The sequence below is a fragment of the Nerophis ophidion genome, linkage group LG24, assembly GCF_033978795.1.
Source record: "Nerophis ophidion isolate RoL-2023_Sa linkage group LG24, RoL_Noph_v1.0, whole genome shotgun sequence".
In the NCBI taxonomy this organism is placed as follows: Eukaryota; Metazoa; Chordata; class Actinopteri; order Syngnathiformes; family Syngnathidae; genus Nerophis; species Nerophis ophidion.
In genome coordinates, this window is record NC_084634.1 from 38,828,504 (window position 1) to 38,854,522 (window position 26,019).

The 26,019-nt window shown below is 41.3% G+C and overlaps 1 protein-coding gene across 2 annotated transcripts in view; it reads right to left on the reverse strand.

Moving 5' to 3' along the window:
* Positions 1-4,637: 4,637 nt before the first annotated feature.
* The window catches only part of LOC133542570 (serine/threonine-protein phosphatase 2A 56 kDa regulatory subunit alpha isoform-like), a 91,191-nt gene continuing 69,809 nt past the window's right edge, over positions 4,638-26,019 (reverse strand). The window contains exons 5-11 of one of the 2 annotated variants that reach the window (XM_061886835.1): positions 23,713-23,843; positions 22,039-22,098; positions 19,857-19,966; positions 6,017-6,066; positions 5,774-5,824; positions 5,574-5,693; positions 4,638-5,506 (exon numbers count right to left, since the gene is read on the reverse strand). In XM_061886835.1, the coding sequence (XP_061742819.1) occupies positions 5,066-5,506; positions 5,574-5,693; positions 5,774-5,824; positions 6,017-6,066; positions 19,857-19,966; positions 22,039-22,098; positions 23,713-23,843 (963 nt within the window). In that variant the 3' untranslated portion in view covers positions 4,638-5,065. Of the gene's footprint in view, positions 5,507-5,573; positions 5,694-5,773; positions 5,825-6,016; positions 6,071-19,856; positions 19,967-22,038; positions 22,099-23,712; positions 23,844-26,019 lie in introns of both variants that reach the window. The other variant, XM_061886834.1, reaches the window with a different exon arrangement.

Consider the following 26,019-nt stretch of genomic DNA (forward strand, 5'->3'; position numbering starts at 1 on the left):
ACTATGCAAAGCGAAACCCATTTATCAACAACATCCAGAAACGCTGCCGGCTTCTCTGGTCCCGAGATCACCTAAGATGGACTGATGCAAAGTGGAAAAGTGATCGGTGGTCTGACGAGTTTATGAGTTTGAACATCAAATATCTTGTCCTTGTAGTGCATTCAATTAAATATGGGTTGAAAAGGATTTGCAAATCATTTTATTCTGTTCATATTTACATGTAACACAATTTCCCAACTGAAATGGAAACGGGTTTTGTAATATCGGAAATTATTGGTATCAACCTTCCGATTTTCCCGGGAGACTCCCGGATTTCAGTGCCCCTCCCAAAAATCTCCCGGGGCAACCATTCTCCCGATTTCCACCCGGACAACATTATTGGGGGCGTGCCTTAAAGGCACTGCCTTTAGCATCCTCAATTGCGGCCCGCGACACGTTATTTTGCGGCCCCCACCTGAATATGAAAGTTTAATGTTAGTCCGGCCCGCGAGTTTTATTTGAATGGCGCTTGACCGCGTTGTGTTATTTGGCTCCAAAATGGCTCTTTCAACGTTCTGGGTTGCCTACCCTGCGTTAGTGGAAAAGCGGCAAGTGAGTGAAAGCGACAGAGACGTTGCCATGGAGACGAGGGTTTTATTACGTGCCCGGCTGCAGTCACACCGCGACACCTGTCTGTCAGTAATAACGGTCCCCGATAACCTGGACCAATTCAAACCGTTATTAGTTTTTTTATTGTTTAATTTGCATTGCCTCACACGAACACTGCGTATATTTCTATATGACGCCGGGAGCTCTCACTTTTTTGCAATCACTATACCGCCAACCGCCGTGTTGCTGTAGGGAGGAAAAGCGGAATGACACACATTGCGGAAATAACATTATTCTCCGCGCGTGGGCTTCATACAAATATATTCCACAACCCCAAACAAGTCTTTTTCTAAGCCTGCAGTGAAGAGAATGGTTAGTGATGAGCAAAGACAATTCCTGGAAAAGTGGGAGATGCAATATTTCTTTGTTGAGCACAGCCCGACGTGTCTTATTTGCACGGAGAAAGTTGCGGTGCACTAGGGATACAATTTGAAACGTCATTATACAACTTGACATGCTGAGGAGCACTGCGATGAGGTGGCGATTGTAGCTAAGATAGGCGCCAGCGCCCCCCGCGACCCCAAAAGGGAATAAGCGGTAGAAAATGGATGCTGAGGAGCATGCAAAAAAATGTTTCGAAAATGTTTTCTTGCGGCCCAGCCTCAACCAGACTCTGCATCCAGTGGCCCACGGGTCAAGTGAGTTTCAGACCCCTCTTTTAAACTATTGTATTGGCGCTCTGCACAAAAAGTGCACTTTAATTGAGTGTTGTTTTGATATGTCATCTTAGTGACATCATGCACAAAAGTGCACTAATAGCTTGTTTGCTGCCCATCTCCTCACCAGCACCAAAAAAGGCGAGCACATCACCACAGTCCTGGCCTCACTCCACTGGCTCCCTGTCCGTCACCGCATTGATTTTAAATGACTTTTAATTGTTTTTAAATCCCTGAATGGTCTGGCCCCACAATAGCTGACCGAGCTTCTGCATCATCATACCTCCTCTAGAGCCCTAAGGTCAGCTGACCAACTGCTGTTGGCGGTCCCCAGATCCAGGCTAAAGACCAGAGGGGACAGATCCTTATCCGTTGCCGCCCCTAAGCTCTGGAACCGCCTTCCCCTCCACATTAGGTCAGCCCAGAGCCTGGGGATTTTCAAGACCTACCTCTTCTCGCTGGCCTTTGACCTGAGCTAAGTCTGCCCACTGGGCCACCATTTTCTAGTCCTACCCCCCCCTACATATTTGTCACACTTTTATTATTATGATTTTTATTTGGCAATTTTTTTTTTTTTTTACTTTTCATTCGACCCCTTTTACCGTATTGCTTTGTGCACTATTTTGTTCAGCTCATTCATTGTTTATTAGGGCTGCAAATCTTTGGGTGTCCCACGATTCGATTCAATATCGATTCTTGGGGTCACGATTCGATTACAAATCGATTTTTTTTTCCAATTCAACACGATTCTTGATTCAAAAACAATTTTTTTCCCCGATTTAAAAGGATTCTGTATTCATTCAATACATAGGATTTCAGCAGGCTCTACCCCAGTCTGCTGACATGCAAGCAGAGTAGTAGATATTTGTAAAAAGCTTTTATAATTGTAAAAGACAATGTTTTATCAACTGATTGCAATAATGTAAATTTCTTTTAACTATTTAAGGAAACAAAAATATGACTTATTTTATCTATGTGAAAATATTGGACACAGTGTGTTGTCAAGCTTATGAGATGCCATGCAAGTGTAAGCCACTGTGACAATATTGTTCTTCCATCCATCTTCTTCCGCTTATCCGAGGTCGGGTCGCGGGGGCAGCAGCCTAAGCAGGGAAGCCCAGACTTCCCTCTCCCCAGCCACTTCGTCTAGCTCTTCCCGGGAGATCCCGAGGCGTTCCCAGGCCAGCCAGGAGACATAGTCTTCCCAATGTGTCCTGGGTCTTCCCCGTGGCCTCCTACCGGTTGTACGTGCCCTAAACACCTCCCTCGGGAGGCGTTCGGGTGGCATCCTGACCAGATGCCCGAACCACCTCATCTGGCTCCTCTCGATGTGGAGGAGCAGCGGCTTTACTTTGAGTTCCTCCCGGATGGCAGAGCTTCTCACCCTAAGGGACAGACCTGGAATCTCATTTGGGCCGCTTGTACCCGTGATCTTGTCCTTTCGGTCATGACCCAAAGCTCATGATCATAGGTGAGGATGGGGACGTAGATCGAGCGGTAAATTGAGAGCTTTGCCTTCCGGCTCAGCTCCTTCTTCACCACAACCTAGGAGTCTTGTTCACGAGTGGGGGAAGAGTGGACTATTGTTCTTTTTTTTTTTTTTTTTTATAAATGTCTAATGCTGCGATGAGTTGGCGACTTGTCCAGGGTGTACGCCGCCTTCCGCCCGATTGTAGCTGAGATAGGCACCAGCGCCCCCCGCAACCCCAAAGGGAATAAGCGGTAGAAAATGAATGGATGGAAATGTCTAATGATAATGTAAATGGGGGATTTTTAATCACTGCTATGCTGAAACTATAACTAATATTGATACTGTTGTTGATAATATTCATTTTTGTTTCACTACTTTTGGTTTGTTCCGTGTCATGTTTGTGTCTTCTCTCAATTGCTCTGTTTATTGCAGTTCGAGTGTTGCTCGGTCAGGTTTGGTTTTGGAATTGGATTGCATTGTGAAGTGAAGTGAAGTATATTTATATTGCGCTTTTCTCTAGTGACTCAAAGCGCTTTACATAGTGAAACCCAATATCTAAGTTACATTTAAACCAGTGTGGGTGGCACTGGGAGCAGGTGGGTAAAGTGTCTTGCCCAAGGACACAACGGCAGTGACTAGGATGGCGGAAGCGGGAATCGAACCTGAAACCCTCAAATTGCTGGCACGGCCACTTTACCGTCCGAGCTATGCCGCCCCATAGCTCGGTTGGTGACGGTGAGAGTCCAGTCAAAAGTGGATCCAATATAATTCTGGTTCTGATTCTGAGTTTGATCCTGGATGGGATTATTTCCATTACTAAACCGGCTTCCGAACAACGGGCCCTTGGTCATGTGACTGCATTCCATGGTAAAGGTCTACTCTGCTTGTTTGGGCTTCTAAATAACGAGGGGCGGTGTTAAAGCGCTTTACATAGTGACACCCAATATCTAAGTTACATTTAAAGCAGTGTGGGTGGCACCGGGAGCAGGTAGGTAAAGTGTCTTGCCCAAGGACACAACGGCAGTGACTAGGATGGCACACGCGGGAATCGAACCTGCAACCTTCAAGTTGCTGGCACGGCCATTTTACCAACCGAGCTATGCCTGTTATGGTATTGCTGTGTATTGTTTTGTTGGATTGATAAAATTACTACTAATAATAATAAAATAAAATAAAATAAAAATAAAAAAAAAGATTTCTGGGAAAATGAGAATCGATTCTGAATCGCACAACGTGGGAATCGCGATTCAAATTCGAATCGATTTTTTTCCCCACGCCCCCATTATTCATGTTCTATGTTTGTTTTTTTTAACCTGTAAAGCACTTTGGTTCAATTTAAAAGTTGTTGTGAACGTGCTACATAAATAAAATTGACTTGACCTGTTGTAAAATGTTTCTAACAATCTTGCACTTTCTGTTTTGAAATAACATGAATGTTTGTGCCACTGCTTAAAAACTGTTTAATAATTACACTTTTGGTCAATTGACTTAGTTGTGGTTTCCCTCTCTGCATGAAAGTTTAAAAGTAGCATATATTAATGCAGTATGAAGAAGAATGTTTGAATGTAGACACATAGAATCATCATACTGCTGTGATTATATGCATCAAGTGTTCATTCAAGGCAAAATATCCACATATATATGGTGTATCGTGACATGGCCTAAAGCAGGGGCGCTCACACTTTTTCTGCAGGCGAGCTACTTTTCAATTGACCAAGTCGAGGAGATCTACCTCATTCCTATTTATAATTTATATTTATTTATTTATGAAAGAGACATTTTTGTTAACAAGTTAATGGTGTTTAATGATAATACAAGCATGTTTAACACACAGATTCCTTTCTTTCATGAAGACAAGAATATAAGTTGGTGTATTTGATTCTGATGACTTGCATTGATTGGAATTAGACAGTGGTGCTGATAACGTCCGCATTTTCAAATGGAGGGGAAAAAAAAGTCCTCCTTTCTGTCCAATACCACATGAAAGTGGTTGGATTTGGCATCTCATTTGTCCAACTTGCATACTCCTTTTTAAACACTTTGTTATGAGAGTAGCATATGTGTGTGGCCCTTTAATGTCTGGCAGCAGGTGAGTGACGTCAGTGACTGTGTGGGTGGGCAAGCAAGTGAGAAATACATTGGCATCAAACTCCGTAGCTTGCTAGCTTGTGCACGCTAGCTTTCTGAGACTCTTATTTTGTTAGCACAGGCAGGATGAAACAGGTCTTTTATGGTGAAGACAGGAACTGTGCAGTCGGTCTTTAGAGTTTTGACAGTAGGTACGGAGTCTCTAGAAATAAAATGTGTTTCTCTGCGTCCGCCCTGTTAGTGATTTTTTTCTTAAATATGAGCTTGCAGCAGCCAGCGTCATCTCACAAGATCCTCGGGTGCCGAGAATGTCAAACAACTGACGAAAGTGAAGTCTTGGTATGATTGATGATTGCTCATTTTTATGTCTATTTTTTAATGCCTGGCTTGAGATCGACTGACACACCCTCCGAGATCGACGTAATGGGCACCCCTGGCCTAAAAGATATTGAGATATTAATAAAAGGCCGTATCGCCCAGCTCTAACATTCCCACACATAATCTTAAGTACATACGGATTCCAGTGCTCTTTGGAGATCCGGTACAGGCTTCCAAACATGACGGGGAGGATCTTGTCGATGTTCTCCTCGATGAGGCTGAGGATATACTCGTTATTCCAGAAGTACAGTGCTCGCTCCGCTACCTGTGAGGACACAAGCGACTGTGGTTGCAAATAAGAGTCCAGGGGGAAAAAAAACATTCTTCGCTACCTGAAAGTGGGGATTGGCCACACATTTGGAGATCTGCTTGAACAAAGGCTCCTGGATTTTCTTAAACTGTGTAGGCTCAATGACATCCAGAATCTCCTCAATCTCACCCAGGAACATCACCTGTTTACACACAAAGAAGAAAAGATTAGGACGTGAGCGGTGTGATGTGTGAAAATGTGCTTCTATATAAGATGTGAGACCTCTTTCTGGCTGCACGTCTTGGGCCAAAACTTCAGCAGGCCTCGGATCACCTAAACATAAAAATAGAAAAGTCACCAGGGATTCCTCTAAGATCATGAATAATGTCTCTCAAAAAAGGACGACGTGGGTGGTTTGTAGCACCCAGGACACATTTCTCTGCAGCGTAAGATAATTTTAGGGCATTCGGCTGAGTGTGTGGAGTGGGTGGGAAGATTTTTATAAAAATGTTTTTTTTTAAGTACCGGTTCAGTGAGCGTGGGATCCTTTTCCAAGAACTGGACAACACAGTAGGCCAGCTGAGAGAGACAAAATACACATCATAAAAAGTATCATACGTATATATCAACAATACACCATGTGACTTGTGATACTCTTTAATGGGGACCCATATTGATTTTCCTCTTCTCTGACCTATATTTGTTGTTACAATGTTGAATACTTGTGTAAAACAGTCAGGTTCATGTCTTTAAACCCGGGGTATTCAACTACACTGTTCTGGGGGCCACGATTCCATACAGTTAAAGACCCTTTACTATTATTTGTATTTTAACATTCCTGAGAACTGACATCCCTTGCAGTGGTAATTTGTTTTTAGTCTATTACAGTGGTTCTGAAATGGGGGTACGCGTACCCCTGGGGGTACTTGAAGGTATGCCAAAGAGTACGTGAGATTTTTAAAAAAATATTCTAAATATAGCAACAATTAAAAAATCCTTTATAAATATATTTGTTGAATAATACTTCAACAAAATATGAATGTAAGTTCATAAACTGTGAAAAGAAATGCAAACATTGCAATATTCAGTGTTGACAGTTGGATTTTTTGTGGACATGTTCCATAAATATTGATGTTAAAGATTTATTTTTTGTAAAGAAATGTTTAGGATTATGTTCATGAATCCAGATGGATCTCTATTACAATCCCCAAAGAGGACACTTTAGGTTGATGATTGCTTCTATGTGTAGAAATCTTTATTTAGAATTGAATCACTTCGTCCTGGCCGTGGAACTGTGGACCAGCTCTATACTCTCCGCAGAGTTCTTGAGGGTGCATGCGAGTTTTCCCCAACCAGTCTACATGTGCTTCGTGGACTTGGAGAAGGCATTCAACCGTGTCCCTCGGGAAGTCCTGTGGGGAGTGCTCAGAGAGTATGGGGTATCGGACTGTCTTATTGTGGCGGTCCGCTCCCTGTATGATCAGTGTCAGAGCTTGGTCCACATTGCCGGCAGTAAGTCGAACACATTTCCAGTGAGGGTTGGACTCCGCCAAGGCTGCCCTTTGTCACCGATTCTGTTCATAACTTTTATGGACAGAATTTCTAGGCGCAGTCAAGGCGTTGAGGGGTTCCGGTTTGGTGACCGCAGGATTAGGTCTCTGCTTTTTGCAGATGATGTGGTCCTGATGGTTTCATCTGACCGGGATCTTCAGCTCTCACTGGATCGGTTTGCAGCCGAGTGTGAAGCGACCGGAATGAGAATCAGCACCTCCAAGTCAGAGTCCATGGTTCTCGCCCGGAAAAGGGTGGAATGCCATCTCCGGGTTGGGGAGGAGACCCTGCACCAAGTGGAGGAGTTCAAGTACCTAGGAGTCTTGTTCACGAGTGGGGGAAGAGTGGATGGTGAGATCGACAGGCGGATCGGTGCGGCGTCTTCAGTAATGCGGACGTTATATCGATCCGTTGTGGTGAAGAAGGAGCTGAACCGGAATGCAAAGCTCTCAATTTACCGGTCGATCTACGTTCCCATCCTCACCTATGGTCATGACCGAAAGGATAAGATCACGGATACAAGCGGCCCAAATGAGTTTGGGTCTCTCCCTTAGAGATAGGGTGAGAAGCTCTGTCATCCGGGAGGAACTCAAAGTAAAGCCGCTGCTCCTCCACATCGAGAGGAGCCAGATGAGGTGGTTCGGGCATCTGGTCAGGATGCCACCCGAACGCCTCCCTAGGGAGGTGTTTAGGGCACGTCCAACCGGTAGGAGGCCACGGGGAAGACCCAGGACACGTTGGGAAGACTATGTCTCCCGGCTGGCCTGGGAACGCCTCGGGATCCCCCGGGAAGAGCTAGACGAAGTGGCTGGGGAGAGGGAAGTCTGGGTTTCCCTGCTTAGGCTGCTGCCCCCGCGACCCGACCTCGGATAAGCGGAAGAAGATGGATGAATGGATGAATCACTTGTTTATTTTTCAACAAGTTTTTAGTTATTTTTATATCTTTTTTTCCAAATAGTTCAAGAAAGACCACTACAAATGAGCAATATTTTGCACTGTTATACAATTTAATAAATCAGAAAGTGATGACATAGTGCTGTATTTTACTTCTTTATCTCTTTTTTTCAACCAAAAATGCTTTGCTCTGATTAGGGGGTACTTGAATTATAAAAATGTTCACAGGGGGTACATCACTGAAAAAAGGTTGAGAACCACTGTTCTATGAGTCTTCAGTTGTAAATTGTTAGTGGGGGGGAGGGGAACAGCTGCAAGTGTCCACTGCAAAAGAAGCTGTGTCTTATCACTTTTATGCAGACTGCCATATTTATATGTCGATTTCAAAAGGCCAGAATTTTTTAACAATGAATAAGGGAAAAACTGAAATTTCAGTTTTTGGTCCAGCGATCACTGACTTGGGACCAGTGCAAAATGATGTGCGTCCCAAAGTCACCAGCCTTGGTGTTAGTATAGAGAGCGATTTTAAACTTGACAAACAAGTCAATGGCGTTTTAAAATCGTGTTTTTATCATTTTTGTCTTTTGGCAAAGGTAAAAGCGTTTTTATCTTTTAACCTTTTTGAACAAGTCATGCATGCTTTTTTATTCCAAGTGGCCTGGACTACTGCAATGCACTTTATGCTGGCATTAGCCAAAAAGCTCTCTCCCGGTTGCAGTTAGTCCAGAAGGTGGCAGCAGGACTTTTAACAGGGGCCAGGAAACACGGGCATATAATCCCAATTCTTCATAGTTTGTTTATTTTAGAATTGATTTTAAAACCTCGCTGTTTGTTTTTAAAGCTTCACATGAACTGGCATCTCAGTATATCTCGGACATCATCCAAATTTACACTCCTTGCGTGCTCTGAGGTCCGAGAGCCAGCTCCAGCTCTTGGTGCCCAAGACCAGACTTAAAACCAGTGGAGACCTTAAGCCTTAAACTCTGGAACACTCTGCCCCTCCAGGTTAGAACTGCTCCCACAGTGGTGTGTTTTAAGTCTCGTCTTAAGAACCACTTTTATTCTTTGGCTTTTAACACTACGTGAGTTGTGTGGTCCTCTGTGTTTTTAAAATTTTGATTCATATTTATTTTTTTTAATTGGTTTTACCCTTTAAAATCATTTTTAATCAAATGTATTTTTATATTGTTTTTTTATCCATCCATTCAGTTTCTACTGCTTGTCCCGTTCGGGGTCGCGGGTTGTGCTGGAGCCTACCTCAGCTGCATTCGGGCGGAAGGCGGCGTACACCCTGGACAAGTGGCCACCTCATCACAGGGCCAACACGGATAGAAAACATTCACACACCAGGGACCATTTAGTGTTGCCAATTAACTTATCCCCAGGTGCATGTCTTTGGAGGTGGGAGGGGCCTATCCCCAGGTGCATGTCTTTGGAGGTGGGAGGGGCCTATTCCCATGTGCATGTCTTTGGAGGTGGGAGGGGCCTATCCCCAAGTGCATGTCTTTGGAGGTGGGAGGGGCCTATCCCCAGGTGCATGTCTTTGGAGGTGGGAGGGGCCTATCCCCAGGTGCATGTCTTTGGAGGTGGGAGGGGCCTATCCCCAGGTGCATGTCCTTGGAGGTGGGAGGGGCCTATCCCCAGGTGCATGTCTTTGGAGGTGGGAGGGACCTATCCCCAGGTGCATGTCTTTGGAGGTGGGAGGGGCCTATCCCCAGGTGCATGTCTTTGGAGGTGGGAGGGGCCTATCCCCAGGTGCATGTCTTTGGAGGTGGGAGGGACCTACCCCCAGGTGCATGTCTTTGGAGGTGGGAGGGGCCTATCCCCAGGTGCATGTCTTTGGAGGTGGGAGGGGCCTATCCCCAGGTGCATGTCTTTGGAGGTGGGAGGGGCCTATCCCCAAGTGCATGTCTTTGGAGGCGGGACAAAGCTGGAGTACCCGGAGGGAACCCACACAGTCACGGGGAGAACATGCAAACTCCACACAGAAAGATCCCGAGCCCGAGATTGAACCCGGGACTACTCAGTACCTTCGTATTGTGAGGCACGTGCACTAACCCCTGTTCCACCGTGTTTTATATTTATCTTCACCTACTCAGTGGCCTGGTGGTTAGAGTGTCCTCCCTGAGATGGGTAGGTTGTGAGTTCAAACCCCGGCCTAGTCATACCAAAGACTACACAAAGTGGGAGTCATTACCTCCCTGCTTGGCACTCAGCATCAAAAATTGGAATTGGGGGTTAAATCACCAAAAATTAATCCCGGACGCGGCCACCGCTGCTGCTCACTGCTCCCCTCACCTCCCAGGGGGTGATCAAGGGTGATGGGTCAAATGCAGAGAATAATTTCGCCACACCTCGTGTGTGTGTGACAATCATTGCTAATTTAACTTTATCCATTTTTCTGTTTTTTATTCAGTCATTGGTGGAACTAAAGATATGATTTTAATATTGTTTTTAATATTGTTGTGCAGCACTTTGGAAACATTTTTGTTGTTTAAATGTGCTGTACAAATAAAAGTGGATTGGATTGGATTGAAGCTAACTCTTATGAGGATAACATGTCGATGCAAGGATCTGCCAGTTCCTAAACCAGGGGGGTCCAAAATATGGCCAACCCTTGTGTTTTCTTGGCCCACAGCATACCGTCGACACAAAATAAAACAAAAAAAAAATTGTAAAAATGTAAAAAAATTATTGTAAAAAGTATAAAAGCTGATATTTTGATATTATGCTTTCTAACCTCCGATCCAAACGTGACAATGTTTTTGTCATGTCTGTTGATCATGTTTTTGTTTGGCCATGTGCTGTTTGTTCCTGCTTTTTCACTCTTGTTTTGTCACCATAACAACCATTAGTTTCACCTGTGTCACATTTGGAGTCCACACCTGTTTTCACTAATCATGTCACTTATTTAAACCAAAAGTTGCCAGGAAGTCAGCCTGGAGACTTTACCTCTGATGCTGTCCATAGTTATGCTTCTTGCCATGCCACGAAAGTTTTTGTTTTTTCATGTCACAGTTATCCAGTTTTGTTTCATCTTCATAGTTTCTGCCTTTGTGCAAGTTTTTGTTTTATTAGCCAAGTGTTTGTACTCCCGCCTTGCGCGCGCCTTTTGTTCCTTTTTTTTATATTAATAAATATGTCCTTACATTCACGCCTTGCCCGCTCCAACTTTCCTTTGCATTACGGGAAAACAAACCCTCAAGTCCACGTTATGACAGTTTTGTCTTCAAATGTATATAATGTTTGTTTTTATTATCAATTTTAATAACGAAGTTAATTGCATGCAGTATGCAGGCTCAGTGGAAAAGGTTTGGACACCTCTGTCCAAACTCATATTACCGCTGTTTTATTTCGATATTTAAAACACTTCCCTGTCGTCACGGTGGCTCTTTGGTCAAAATGTTGCATAAATTGGATTTCACAGACCATCTTCAATCCGGTTTATGGCGGTTTGTGCCTGGTCTTGTTGTAGTTTTAAGTTCTGCCGTACAGAGACTGACAGATATACAAGATTTCTGCAGGTATCAGCAAGTCTTAATTTATTGCTTTTTAATGCGACTTCAATAAATACATGCCTATGTCCAACTGCAGATACTATAATTGTCTGTATCGACACAATTGGAAGCATTTGACAATGATGATCTTAAATAATTGAAAAGTTTACATTAGGGGTCACCAACCTTTTTGAAACCAAGAACTACTTCTTGGGTACTGATTAATGCCAAGGGCTACCAGTTTGATACACACTTAAATAAATTGCCAGAAATAGCCAATTTGCTCAATTTACCTTTAACTCTATGATATTATTAATAATTAATTATATTTATCTTTGTGGAAACACTGATCATCTTAATGATTTCTCACAATAAATATATATTTTTGATGACATGTTTTAAATAGGTTAAAATCCAATCTGCACTTTGTTAGAATATATAACAAATTGGACCAAGCTGTATTTCTAACAAAGACAAATTATTATTTCTTCTAGATTTTCCAGAACAAAATTGTTAAAATAAATTCAAAAGACTTTGAAATAAGATTTAAATTTGATTCTGCAGATTTTCAAGATTTGCCAGAATAATTTTTTTGCATTTTAATCATAATAAGTTTGAAGAAATATTTCACAAATATTAGGGATGCACCGATTAATCGGTAACCGAATATATTCGGCCGAATATGGCACATTCGGCCTTCGGTGGAATGAGTTAAAAACAAGGCCTAATAGTGGCGTGTGACGCAATTTTTTGACGCGGTGACGCAATCAACCAACGTGCAGTGACGCGGTGACGTTGGGATATGTTGTGTACCTGTATAAGTGTATGAGGTTACAAGCACACACTTATTGAGATGTAGTGGGGCCTCTGTTTACATTATTAGCCTGTTGTGTAGGCTACCTGTATAAGTGTATGAGGTTACAAGCACACACTTATTGAGATTTAGTGGGGCCTCTGTTTACATTATTAGCCTGTTGTGTAGGCTACCTGTATAAGTGTATGAGGTTACAAGCACACACTTAATTGAGATTTACTTGAGCCTTCTGTTTACATTATTAGCCTGTTGTGTAGGCTACCTGTATAAGTGTATGAGGTTACAAGCACACACTTATTGAGATTTACTTGAGCCTTCTGTTTACATTATTAGCCTGTTGTGTAGGCTACATGTATAAGTGTATGAGGTTACAAGCACACACTTATTGAGATGTAGTGGGGCCTCTGTTTACATTATTAGCCTGTTGTGTAGGCTACCTGTATAAGTGTATGAGGTTACATGCACACACTTATTGAGATTTACTTGAGCCTTCTGTTTACATTATTAGCCTGTTGTGTAGGCTACCTGTATAAGTGTATGAGGTTACAAGCACACACTTATTGAGATGTAGTGGGGCCTCTGTTTACATTATTAGCCTGTTGTGAAGGCTACCTGTATAAGTGTATGAGGTTACAAGCACACACTTATTGAGATTTACTTGAGCCTTCTGTTTACATTATTAGCCTGTTGTGTAGGCTACCTGTATAAGTGTATGAGGTTACAAGCACACACTTATTGAGATGTAGTGGGGCCTCTGTTTACATTATTAGCCTGTTGTGTAGGCTACCTGTATAAGTGTATGAGGTTACAAGCACACACTTATTGAGATTTACTTGAGCCTTCTGTTTACATTATTAGCCTGTTGTGTAGGCTACCTGTATAAGTGTATGAGGTTACAAGCACACACTTATTGAGATGTAGTGGGGCCTCTGTTTACATTATTAGCCTGTTGTGTAGGCTACCTGTATAAGTGTATGAGGTTACATGCACACACTTATTGAGATTTACTTGAGCCTTCTGTTTACATTATTAGCCTGTTGTGTAGGCTACCTGTATAAGTGTATGAGGTTACAAGCACACACTTATTGAGATGTAGTGGGGCCTCTGTTTACATTATTAGCCTGTTGTGAAGGCTACCTGTATAAGTGTATGAGGTTACAAGCACACACTTATTGAGATTTACTTGAGCCTTCTGTTTACATTATTAGCCTGTTGTGTAGGCTACCTGTATAAGTGTATGAGGTTACAAGCACACACTTATTGAGATTTACTTGAGCCTTCTGTTTACATTATTAGCCTGTTGTGTAGGCTACATGTATAAGTGTATGAGGTTACAAGCACACACTTATTGAGATGTAGTGGGGCCTCTGTTTACATTATTAGCCTGTTGTGTAGGCTACCTGTATAAGTGTATGAGGTTACAAGCACACACTTATTGAGATTTACTTGAGCCTTCTGTTTACATTATTAGCCTGTTGTGTAGGCTACCTGTATAAGTGTATGAGGTTACAAGCACACACTTATTGAGATGTAGTGGGGCCTCTGTTTACATTATTAGCCTGTTGTGTAGGCTACCTGTATAAGTGTATGAGGTTACAAGCACACACTTATTGAGATGTAGTGGGGCCTCTGTTTACATTATTAGCCTGTTGTGTAGGCTACCTGTATAAGTGTATGAGGTTACAAGCACACACTTAATTGAGATTTACTTGAGCCTTCTGTTTACATTATTAGCCTGTTGTGTAGGCTACCTGTATAAGTGTATGAGGTTACAAGCACACACTTATTGAGATTTACTTGAGCCTTCTGTTTACATTATTAGCCTGTTGTGTAGGCTACCTGTATAAGTGTATGAGGTTACAAGCACACACTTATTGAGATTTACTTGAGCCTTCTGTTTACATTATTAGCCTGTTGTGTAGGCTACCTGTATAAGTGTATGAGGTTACAAGCACACACTTATTGAGATTTACTTGAGCCTTCTGTTTACATTATTAGCCTGTTGTGTAGGCTACATGTATAAGTGTATGAGGTTACAAGCACACACTTATTGAGATTTACTTGAGCCTTCTGTTTACATTATTAGCCTGTTGTGTAGGCTACCTGTATAAGTGTATGAGGTTACAAGCACACACTTATTGAGATGTAGTGGGGCCTCTGTTTACATTATTAGCCTGTTGTGTAGGCTACCTGTATAAGTGTATGAGGTTACAAGCACACACTTATTGAGATTTACTTGAGCCTTCTGTTTACATTATTAGCCTGTTGTGTAGGCTACCTGTATAAGTGTATGAGGTTACAAGCACACACTTATTGAGATGTAGTGGGGCCTCTGTTTACATTATTAGCCTGTTGTGTAGGCTACCTGTATAAGTGTATGAGGTTACATGCACACACTTATTGAGATTTACTTGAGCCTTCTGTTTACATTATTAGCCTGTTGTGTAGGCTACCTGTATAAGTGTATGAGGTTACAAGCACACACTTATTGAGATGTAGTGGGGCCTCTGTTTACATTATTAGCCTGTTGTGAAGGCTACCTGTATAAGTGTATGAGGTTACAAGCACACACTTATTGAGATTTACTTGAGCCTTCTGTTTACATTATTAGCCTGTTGTGTAGGCTACCTGTATAAGTGTATGAGGTTACAAGCACACACTTATTGAGATTTACTTGAGCCTTCTGTTTACATTATTAGCCTGTTGTGTAGGCTACATGTATAAGTGTATGAGGTTACAAGCACACACTTATTGAGATGTAGTGGGGCCTCTGTTTACATTATTAGCCTGTTGTGAAGGCTACCTGTATAAGTGTATGAGGTTACAAGCACACACTTATTGAGATGTAGTGGGGCCTCTGTTTACATTATTAGCCTGTTGTGTAGGCTACCTGTATAAGTGTATGAGGTTACAAGCACACACTTATTGAGATTTACTTGAGCCTTCTGTTTACATTATTAGCCTGTTGTGTAGGCTACCTGTATAAGTGTATGAGGTTACAAGCACACACTTATTGAGATTTACTTGAGCCTTCTGTTTACATTATTAGCCTGTTGTGTAGGCTACCTGTATAAGTGTATGAGGTTACAAGCACACACTTATTGAGATTTACTTGAGCCTTCTGTTTACATTATTAGCCTGTTGTGTAGGCTACCTGTATAAGTGTATGAGGTTACAAGCACACACTTAATTGAGATTTACTTGAGCCTTCTGTTTACATTATTAGCATATCTACTGTGGCTAAGCAGACTTTTGCCAAAAGGACAATCATTCATTTGTTGTGGGTTTATCCACTTTAATGCACTTTATTTTTTTTGGGACTGCATGTTTTGTTTGAAGGCCTAATAGAAATGAAAAACTGTGCTTTTTTTGAAAAGCAAAGACTACTGGAATATTAAAAAAATGTCAATATTCAATAAAAAAGTACTTTATTTGAAAAACATGTCTAAATATTCATTCTAGGCTATTTATGCAATATTAAAAAAATTGTGAAAAACTGCATTCATTATTCGGTATCCGGCCTTCGGCCAAGCGTTTAAATTTTATTCGGCTTCGGCTTCGGCCACAAATTTTCATTTCGGTGCATCCGTAACAAATATTCTTCGTCCAAAAAACAGAAGCTAAAATGAAGAACTAAATTAAAATGTATTTATTATTCTTTACGATAAAATGTTTTTTATTGACTTGAACATTGATTTAAATGGTCAGGAAAGAAGAGGAAGGAATTTAAAAGATGAAAAGGTATATGTGTTTAAAAATCCTGAAATCATTTTTTAAGGTTGTATTTTTTCTCTAAGATTGTTTTTCTGAAAGTTATAAGAAGCAAAGTAAAAAAATTAATTAATTTATTTAAACAAGTGAAAACCAAGTCTTTAAAACATTTTCTTGGATTTTCAAATTCTATTTTAATTTTGTCTCTCTTAGAATTAAAAATGTCGAGCAAAGCGAGACCAGCTTGCTAGTAAATAAATACAATTTAAAAAATAGAGGCAGCTCACTGGTAAGTGCTGCTGTGTGTATATGTATTCATATGCATGCAGATGTGCATCTGTGTGGATACATATACATATACATAGATACATCTGTCATCTCTATCTTTTTTTTTTTTTACTATTTATACTACCATATTGTATATGCACCTTAGGAGGAGCTGCTCCAATTTCGTTGTTCTTTGAACCTGTTCATTGCAATAATGACAATAAAACTCTATTCTATTCTATTGGAGCTATTTTTAGAACAGGCCAGCAGGCGACTCATCTGGTCCTGACCCCTGGTTTACATTAACTGTTACTCTTCTGTGTATTAGAATTGGCTCACAATGTGAGTGTTTATGTCCATTTTCATTTATTTTATACAGTAGAAGTTGCTTTGTTGGTCACGCTAAACCAAACTTGACACCGTTTAAGTGCTGCCTGCCTTTAACCGCCGACTTGTGATGAACTACTAGCATGTGTGATTGCACAACGTTGATGCCCATTGAGCAAAGTTCAAAGTTCTTTTTGCACACACTGCAGAAGGCCTCTCCGGGTTTACCATCGACAGGCTTTAATCAGCCTTCACTAATGGCGACGACCAAAACAAAAAGCTTATGAAAACTTCCCACATTCTGTAAGATATTATTTTAAAAAATTGCATCAAAGACAAAACTAAGACATTTTTAATAGGATACTTTTGTATAGACATTTTCCATCAGAGACAAAAACTAAAGAAATTGCAATACGATGCTTTAGTTGCATTTTCTCTAGTTTTTCCTTGGAACGGCATGGCTCGGTTGGTTTGGCGGCCGTGCCAGCAACTTCAGGGTTCCAGGTTCGATCCCCGCTTCCGCCATCCTAGTCTCTGCTGTTGTGTCCTTGGGCAAGACACTTTAACTACCTTCTCCCAGTGTCACCCAAACTGGTTTGAATGCAACTTAGATAATGGCTTTCACTATGTAAAGCGCTTTAAGTCACTAAAGATATATAAATATAATTCACTTCACTCCCTTGCACATGTTTCATATTTATTTTTTCCTTATGGTAGTTTTGTTTCAATTTCTTAATTACTGTTTGAAAATTATGGAGAAAATTGATTTTTACTCATTTGTTCTGATTAATTGATTTTTTGTTTTTGAAATAAAGTCAGAGGGGAAATAAATCTGTGATTGCTCAGCTTGTTATGACGCCATTTCCGGGGTTCACACAGCACCACCTTTGCAAAATTGTTCTCCTATGGTTTTGAAGCGGCCCTGCGATGAGGTGGCGACTTGTCCAGGGTGTGCCCTGCCATCCGCACGATTGTAGCTGAGATAGGCACCAGCGCCCCCCGCCATCCCAAAGGGAATAAGCGGTAGAAAATGGATGGATGGTTTTGAAGCAATGTGTACATTAAATAAATGATAAATGATAAATGGGTTGTACTTGTATAGCGCTTTTCTACCTTCAAGGTACTCAAAGCGCTTTGACACTACTTCCACATTTACCCATTCACACACTGATGGAGGGAGCTGCCATGCAAGGCGCCAACCAGCACCCATCAGGAGCAAGGGTGAAGTGTCTTGCTCAGGACACAACGGACGTGACGAGGTTGGTACTAGGTGGGATTTGAACCAGTGACCCTCGGGTTGCGCACGGCCACTCCTCCACCGCGCCACGCCGTCCCTAAAAAAAGTGACAATTGTTTCAAAATCTTTAGTTGAAGCACCGACATTAGAGCGAGTGTCGCTACCACGACTACACACAGGAAAATGTGCGGATGAGAATTGCAGGTTCCGCCTGCTCAAACCAAAACAAATATTCATGTAATTTTACTGTGGAATAAAGGTGCTCAGGTGCTGAGTGTGATGCACGCAGTGACACCTCTTGTCTACCCTTTAAAATGACACAGACGAAGAAAAAAACACAAAGACTTAGCAATTCATCGATTGCAAAGTTCTTAAAGTTCATTTCCATTTACAGTTACAGTTTACGGTTACATGAATAGACTTATTGAGTATCGGTTCCGGCCTACAATTGTCTGACATTTTGTATTGCCCCGCGACCCCAAACGGGACAAGCGGTAGAAAATGGATTGATGGATTTTGTAGAAGCATTTAAGTCTCACCTTGGCATTGTATTGCTGAAATAAGCAGGGACGTCCATGATAACGTTGCTTGGATGACAACATATGTTGCTCCAAAAACCTGTCTGGACCATTCAGCATTAATGGTGCCATCACAGATATTGGCTTTTGAACTTTGCGCCTACAACAATCCGGATGGTTATTTTCCTCTTTGTTCTGGAGGACACCAAGTCCACAGTTTCCAAATATAATGTGAAATGTGGACTCGTCAGACCACGGAACACTTTACCACTTTGCATCAGTCCATCTTAGATGAGGTCGGGCCCAGCGAAGTCGGCGGCGTTCCTGGATGTTGTTGATAAATGGCTTTCGCTTTGCATAGTAGAGTTCTAACTTGCACTAACACTGGAGCGACCAACTGTAGTTACTGACAGTGGTTTTATGAAGTGTTCCTGAGCCCATGTGGTGATGTCCTTTACACACTGATATCGGTTTTTGATGCAGTACCGCCTGAGAGATCAAAGGTCCGTGATATCATCGCTTACATGCAGTGATTTCTCCAGATTCTCTGAACCTTTTGATGATTTTACAGACCGTAGATGGTAAAATCCCTACATTCCTTGCAATGGCTCGTTGAGAAATGTAGTTCTAAAACTGTTCGACAATTTCCTAACAAATTGGTGACCCTCGCCCCATCCTTGTTTGTGAATTACTGAGCATTTCATGGAAGCTGTTTTTATACCCAATCATGCCACCCACCTGTTCCCAATTAGCCTGCACACCTTTGGGATGTTCCAAATAAGTGTTTGATGAGCATTCCTCAACTTCATCAGTATTTATTGCCACCTTTCCCAACTTCTTTGTCACGTGTTGCTGGCATCAAATTCTAAAGTTAATGATTATTTGCAAAAAAAACAAATCGTTTATCAGTTTGAACATCAAATATGTTGTCTTTGTAGCATATTCAACTGAATATGGGTTGAAAAGGATTTGCAAATCATAGTATTACGTTTCGCAACTCGTATGGAAACGGGGTTTGTATATATATCTCACTATATATATATATGTATATATATATATGAGAGAGAGTGTACAAATATATATCACTGGCTTAAATATATTATATCCATTTTCTACCGCTTGTCCCACTCGGGGTTGCGGGGGGTGCTGGAGCCTATCTCAGCTGCATTCGGGCGGAAGGCAGCGTACACCCTGGACAAGTCGCCACCTCATCACAGGTACACACTAACTGTTTGCAGACAGACCCAGAAAGTAGGTAAAACATATGACTGTGGGGCAAAAGTGTACACCAAAGCATATACAAAATATATCTAGACCACAAGGAAGTGTTTTGAAAGTAGATTCAAATCATTATAGGTCCCATTCAATGTAAGAATTATTAACTAACACATGTTTTGCAAGATTACAAACTTTTTCTGAAATGAATCACCACTTGTACTGCAAAGACACGGGTGTTGTGGTAGATGAAAATACAGATGCATGAGTAGTTATGACTAAGTCATGTAGGGAAACATTTATATATAGACAGTGAGTGTACTGTACAATCCTACCTGCGCGTGAAAGAGGGCCAGTCCTTTTGCCGTGTGTAACGGGATGAGCACCTTCATTAGAAACTGTTTATGCTCCGCCTTCAAAGGTAGCGCAAAGCCATTGATGATGCTGCAGACAGGAAGCACAACTTATAACTTTTAACAGTTATCATGCTTATCGGAAAGCAGGCTATTAAAGAAAAAAACATAGCTTGCGCCGCGTGTACATGCATAATAATTAATGCTGTCAAACATCTTTTAAAATCAGATTAATCACTAGTTTGCATTTTGAATTATCACAGTAAATTACTAATGCCTAATTTAAATGAACTTAAAGTACTACTGAAAGCCACTACTAGCGACCACACAGTCTCATAGTTTATATATCAATGATGAAATATTAACATTGCAACACATGCCAATACGGCCTTTTTAGTTTACTAAATTGCAATTTTAAATTTCCCGCGAAGTATCCTGTTGAAAACGTCGCGGTATGATGACGCTTATGATGACGCGGGTGTTTCACGTCACCGGTTGTAGCGGACATTTTTTTCCAGCCCGATCCAAGCTATTAGTAGTCTGCTTTAATCGCATAATTACACAGTATTCTGGACATCTGTGTTGCTGAATCTTTTGCAATTTGTTCAATGAATAATGGAGACGTCAAAGAAGAAAGATGTAGGTGGAAAGCGGTGTATTGCGGCCGCCTTCAGCAACACAAACACAGTCGGTGTTTCCTTGTTTAAAAATCCCGAAGGTGAAGCTTTACTATGGAACAGAGCGGTCAAGCGAGCATGTTTCTCTACCACATGTCAACCGGCAGGTTTCGGTGAGAAAATTGCGCTAATAAATCGGCTTTTACTGTAGACATGAGCGGAGCTTACGTCCTCATGCAGCTGCGGACTATTACCTCCTCCCACCGGAGACACTGGCGGTCACCACACCCGTGGCCACACCCCTCCGACTTTCAGGTACCATATAATCTCACTAAAACACTAGTAACACAATAAGTAGATAAGGGATTTTCCAGAATTATCCTAGTAAATGTGTCTAATAACATCTGAATCGCTCTCACTGCCCTCGCCTTTTTTTTTTCCCCTAGTCCTTCACTCTCACTATCCTCATCCACAAATCTTTCATCCTCGCTCAAATTAATGGGGAAATTGTCGCTTTCTCTGTCCGAATCGCTCTAGCTGCTGGTGGCCATGATTGTAAACAATGTTCAGATGTGAGGAGCTCCACAACCCGTGACGTCACGCGCACATCGTCTGCTACTTCCGGTACAGGCAAGGCTTTTTTATTAGCGACCAAAAGTTGCGAACTTCATCGTCGATGTTCTCTACTAAATCCTTTCAGCAGAAATATGGCAATATCGCGAAATGATCAAGTATGACACATAGAATGGACCTGCTATCCCCGTTTAAATAAGAACATCTCATTTCAGTAGGCCTTTAAAAAAGACGCCAGTATTTGCAGACAAATACTATTTTTGGATGGATGGCTGGATGGATGGATGGATGGATAGATGGATAGATGGATAGATAGATAGATAGATAGATAGATAGATAGATAGATAGATAGATAGATAGATAGATAGATAGATAGATAGATAGATAGATAGATAGATAGATAGATAGATGGAACTTTTTTGATTCCTTCAGGAGAGTTCCCTCAAGAAAATTTAAATTCCAGCAGCAGTGTACAAAATTGAGATCGAATTTAAAAAGTAAATAATGGGGGTATAAATGGAAACAAAATAGAAAAATATTACAATAAGAATAATTACAAAAAGCAACAAAGGGAATAAAAATGTATTTCTATTGTACATAAAAATGTTATTGACAGAATGTCATTCAGGAACATTTTTAAAATGATTTACTTGAATGCATGTCATTTATTTGCTCAAAACTTGGGATCGCTTTTATCTAAAGTCCTGTCTGGGTGTAGTTGAAAGTAGGATTTGCCAGCAAGCACACCAGTGGGAGTCAACTTCAATCGTTTTTACACTGACATGCATCGACCTGATCACTGGTCATAAAGCAACCTGTGCTGCCTTCAGGTAACCATCCGCAGTTAAGGTAAAGGAGCACGTGCGTTCAAAATTAAATGCGCAATTAATGCAATCACTTTTTTATTATTAATCACCTTTTTAATGTTTTACTTTGACAGCCCTATTGACAATAACAATACATCACAACTCACCTTCCCAGGATTTCTAAGAGTTCAGCGACGCCATTGAAATGTTCAGTCTCATAGATGAACCTGCAAATGTAGCAGGACAACAATGTTTACATTTTAGAAAAAACATACGGAAATTTACAGTCACTGTGGCTCGAACAATAAGCTAAAAAAGAAAGTATGTGGACATCCCTGATGATTGTCAAATAAATCCTTCCCCTGTTCTGTTTCCCTCTATCAATGTGTTTGTGGTATGTCCATACAGTGCCTGACAACTGTGGCACTATATTTATCACGAGAGGCAGATGGTCAAAGTGGGTGCACCCATTTTGCCGCCCTTGCCTGTTGGAAAAGACATCAAGGGCCCCCTGTTTCAATCAACTAAATCCCATTGTCACACAGCAACAGGAGCTGTACAGAATCAAACATGCTGCGGGGAAAGGGCTGATGCAATTTATCTTCACTTTGCAAGATTGATATGTTTGAGGTGCAATAATGTAAAGACACGGTTTAAGGAAAACAACAAGGGTGAGGCACTTATTGCCTAACAGGAAACACGGACCAGTGTGGCCACATTACCACTGCAACATTCGGAAAATGTACAAACCCCATTTCCATATGAGTTAGAAATTTGTATTAGATGTAAATACAAACGGAATACAATGATTTGCAAATCCCTTTCAACCCATATTCAGTTGAATGCACTACAAAGACAACATATTTGATGTTCAAACTCATAAACTTTATTTTATTTTTTTGCAAATAATAATGAACTTAGAATTTCATGGCTGCAACACGTGCCAAAGTAGTTGGGAAAGGGCATGTTCACCACTGTGTGACATCACCTTTTCTTCTAACAACACTCAATAAACGTTTGGGGACTGAGGAAACTAATTGTTGAAGCTTTAAAAGTGGAATTCTGTTCCATTCTTGTTCCAAATAAGTGTTTGATGAGCATCCCTCAACTTTATCAGTATTTGTTGCCACCTTTCCCAACTTCTTTGTCACATGTTGCTGGCATCAAATTCTAAAGTTAATGATTATTTGCAAAAAAATTAATATTTATCAGTTTGAACATCAAATAAATAAATAAATAATAAATATATAAATGGGTTGTACTTGTATAGCGCTTTTCTACCTTCAAGGTACTCAAAGCGCTTTGACACTACTTCCACATTTACCCATTCACACACACATTCACACACTGATGGAGGGCGCTGCCATGCAAGGCGCCAACCAGCACCCATCAGGGGCAAGGGTGAAGTGTCTTGCTCAGGACACAACGGACATGACGAGGTTTGAATTGAACGAGGGACCCTCGGGTTGCGCACAGCCACTCTTCCACTGCGCCACGCCGTCCCTATGTTATATGTTGTCTTTGTAGCATATTCAACTGAATATGGGTTTAAATTATTTGCAAATCATTGTATTCTGTTTATGTTTACATCTAACACAATTTCCCAACTCATATGGAAACGGGATTTGTATTTTTTGCAGTTCCAGTAAGTCCTTTTTCAGTTAGATTTGTGGGCCACTGCTGCTGAAAACAAGACATAACTTCCTCTCTTCTCCACATACTTCACTGGCTTCTAAACCAAACAATTTTTGGGTACACTGTACATTTCTTATGCTTTCTCCCATGAGGACCCATAAAGACAGTATTATTCTTAGTAGTAACAACAACAAGACATGACTGACCGCAAGAAGATGTTGTTAATCTGCTTCCGGATGAAGGCCCGAAGCCCCAGGAACTTCCCATAAATCCGGTGCAAGATGGTCTTCAGGAAGTCCCTCTCCCTTGGATCCTCGCTGTCAAACAGCTCCAGGAGCTATCACAAGAGTTGATAAAAAGTCAGGTTCCCTTCCTGATTAGGTTAAAGAGTTAAGACATTTTTTCTAATGCCTAGAGCAGGGGTGTCAAAGTCATTTCAGATGAGGGGCCACATGGAGAAAAATCTACTCCTAAGTGGGCCGGACTGGTAAAATCACGGCACGATAACTTAAAAATAAAGACAACTTCAAATTGTTGTCTTTATTTAAAAATAGAACAAGCACATTGTGAAATTGTACAAATCATTATGTTTTTTGTTTTTTTTAAATCAATTACCTGTTGCGGTTAAAAGCATATACTTTATTTGTCGTCATTTATATTTTCTGAATAAATTATGTGATGATGTTCATCAGTCAACTCATTAGTGTTAATTTTCAATTGATCAAGATCAAAAAATAATATCCACTCATTTTCTACCACTTATCCCTTTCGGGGTGGCGGGGGGTGCTGGAGCCTATCTCAGCTCCATTGGGCAGAAGGCGGCGTACACCCTGGACAAGTATCAAAATGTAATTACAAGATGTTTTTTATGTAGTTTGATCATTTTCCTCGACTGATGTACTAAAATGTGGTTAATTTTGTACTTTTGTAGCATCATCTACAAAGATACAAAAGATTGCTATTGCGACATCCAGTGGACACATTTAGAATAGCAGTTTTCTTCATTCAAAAATCCCAGGTTATGTTTTATACTTAGCAAACTCATCCCGTGGGCCGGAAAAAGCCTGTTGGCGGGCCTGATCTGGCCCACGGGCCTTACATTTGACACGCTTGGCCTCGGGAATGGGTGCCCAAACTTTTTCTGCAGGCGAGCTATTTTTCAATTGACCAAGTCGAGGGGATCTACCTCATTCTTATATAGACGTTTTTGTTAACAAGGGAAAGGTGTTTAATAATAATACAAGCATGTTTAAAACGTATAGAGTCCTTTCTTTCATGAAGACAAGAATATAAGTTGGAGTATTACCTGATTCTGATGACTTGCATTGATTAGAATCAGACAGTAGTGCTAATAAAGTTCACATTTTCAAATGGAGGAGAAAAAAAGTGCTCCTTTCTGTTTGATACCACAAGAGTGGTTGTTTTTGGCATCTTATTTGTCTAGCCTCCCTACTCGTTTTTATAAACTTTACAAGAAATACAATGGCGGCAAACTCCGTGCACGCCAGTTTTTTGAGACTTTTATTTTGTTAGCGCAGCCATGATGAAGCAGCGCTTTTATTGTGAAGGCAGGAACTGTGCAGTCGGTCTTTAGCGTTGTGACGGCAGGTACGATGCGAGAGTCTGTTGAAATAAAAAGTGTTTCTCGCCTTCCCCTCGATCAACCAGTGTTATCTCAGAAGATCTTTGGGTGCCGTGAATGTCAATCAAATGACGAAAGTGACGTCTTCGTGAAGATTCATCATCATCAGCCGTTGTCAGTCCACTGCTGGACGAAAGCCTCAGCATGCTTCTACCATTTGGCGTACTTTTCATGCTGGTTATTAGCCTACACCTTCCACGCTGGCTTGGTGCGGGTTGGAAGGGGTATTTTATATCAGAGATCCTTCTCCTAGACCAGGGGTGCCCATTACGTCGATCGCGAGCTACCAGTCGACCGCGGGGGGTGTGTCAGTCGATCTCGAGCCAGGCTTTTAAAAAAAATAGGCCTAAAAATTAGTGATCATCAATCTTCACCAAGACGTCACTTAAATGACCCAGACTTCCCTTTCCCCAACCCCTTCGTCTAACGCCCTCATTTTCAAATGGAGGAGAAAAAAAGTTGTCCTTTCTGTACAATACCACATGAAAGTGGTTGGTTTTTGGCATCTAATTCATCCAGCTTCCATACACTTATCAAGAAAAACATTGGCGGCAAATTCCGTAGCTTGCTTGATTGACATTCACGGCACCCGAGGGTCTTGTGAGATGACGCTGGCTGCTGCAAGATCATTATTATGAAAATATGACCGAGAGGAAGGCGAGAAACACTTTTTATTTCAACAGACTCTCGCGCCGTACCTTCCGTCAAAACTCTAAAGGCCGACTGCACATTTCCTATCTTCACAATAAAAGCCCTGCTTCATGCTGCCTGCGCTAACTAAATACAGAGTCTCGGAAAACTGGCATGCACAAGCGATCCCTCAGAAAGTGATGTGCACGCCAGCTTTCCGAGACTCTTATTTTGTTAGCGC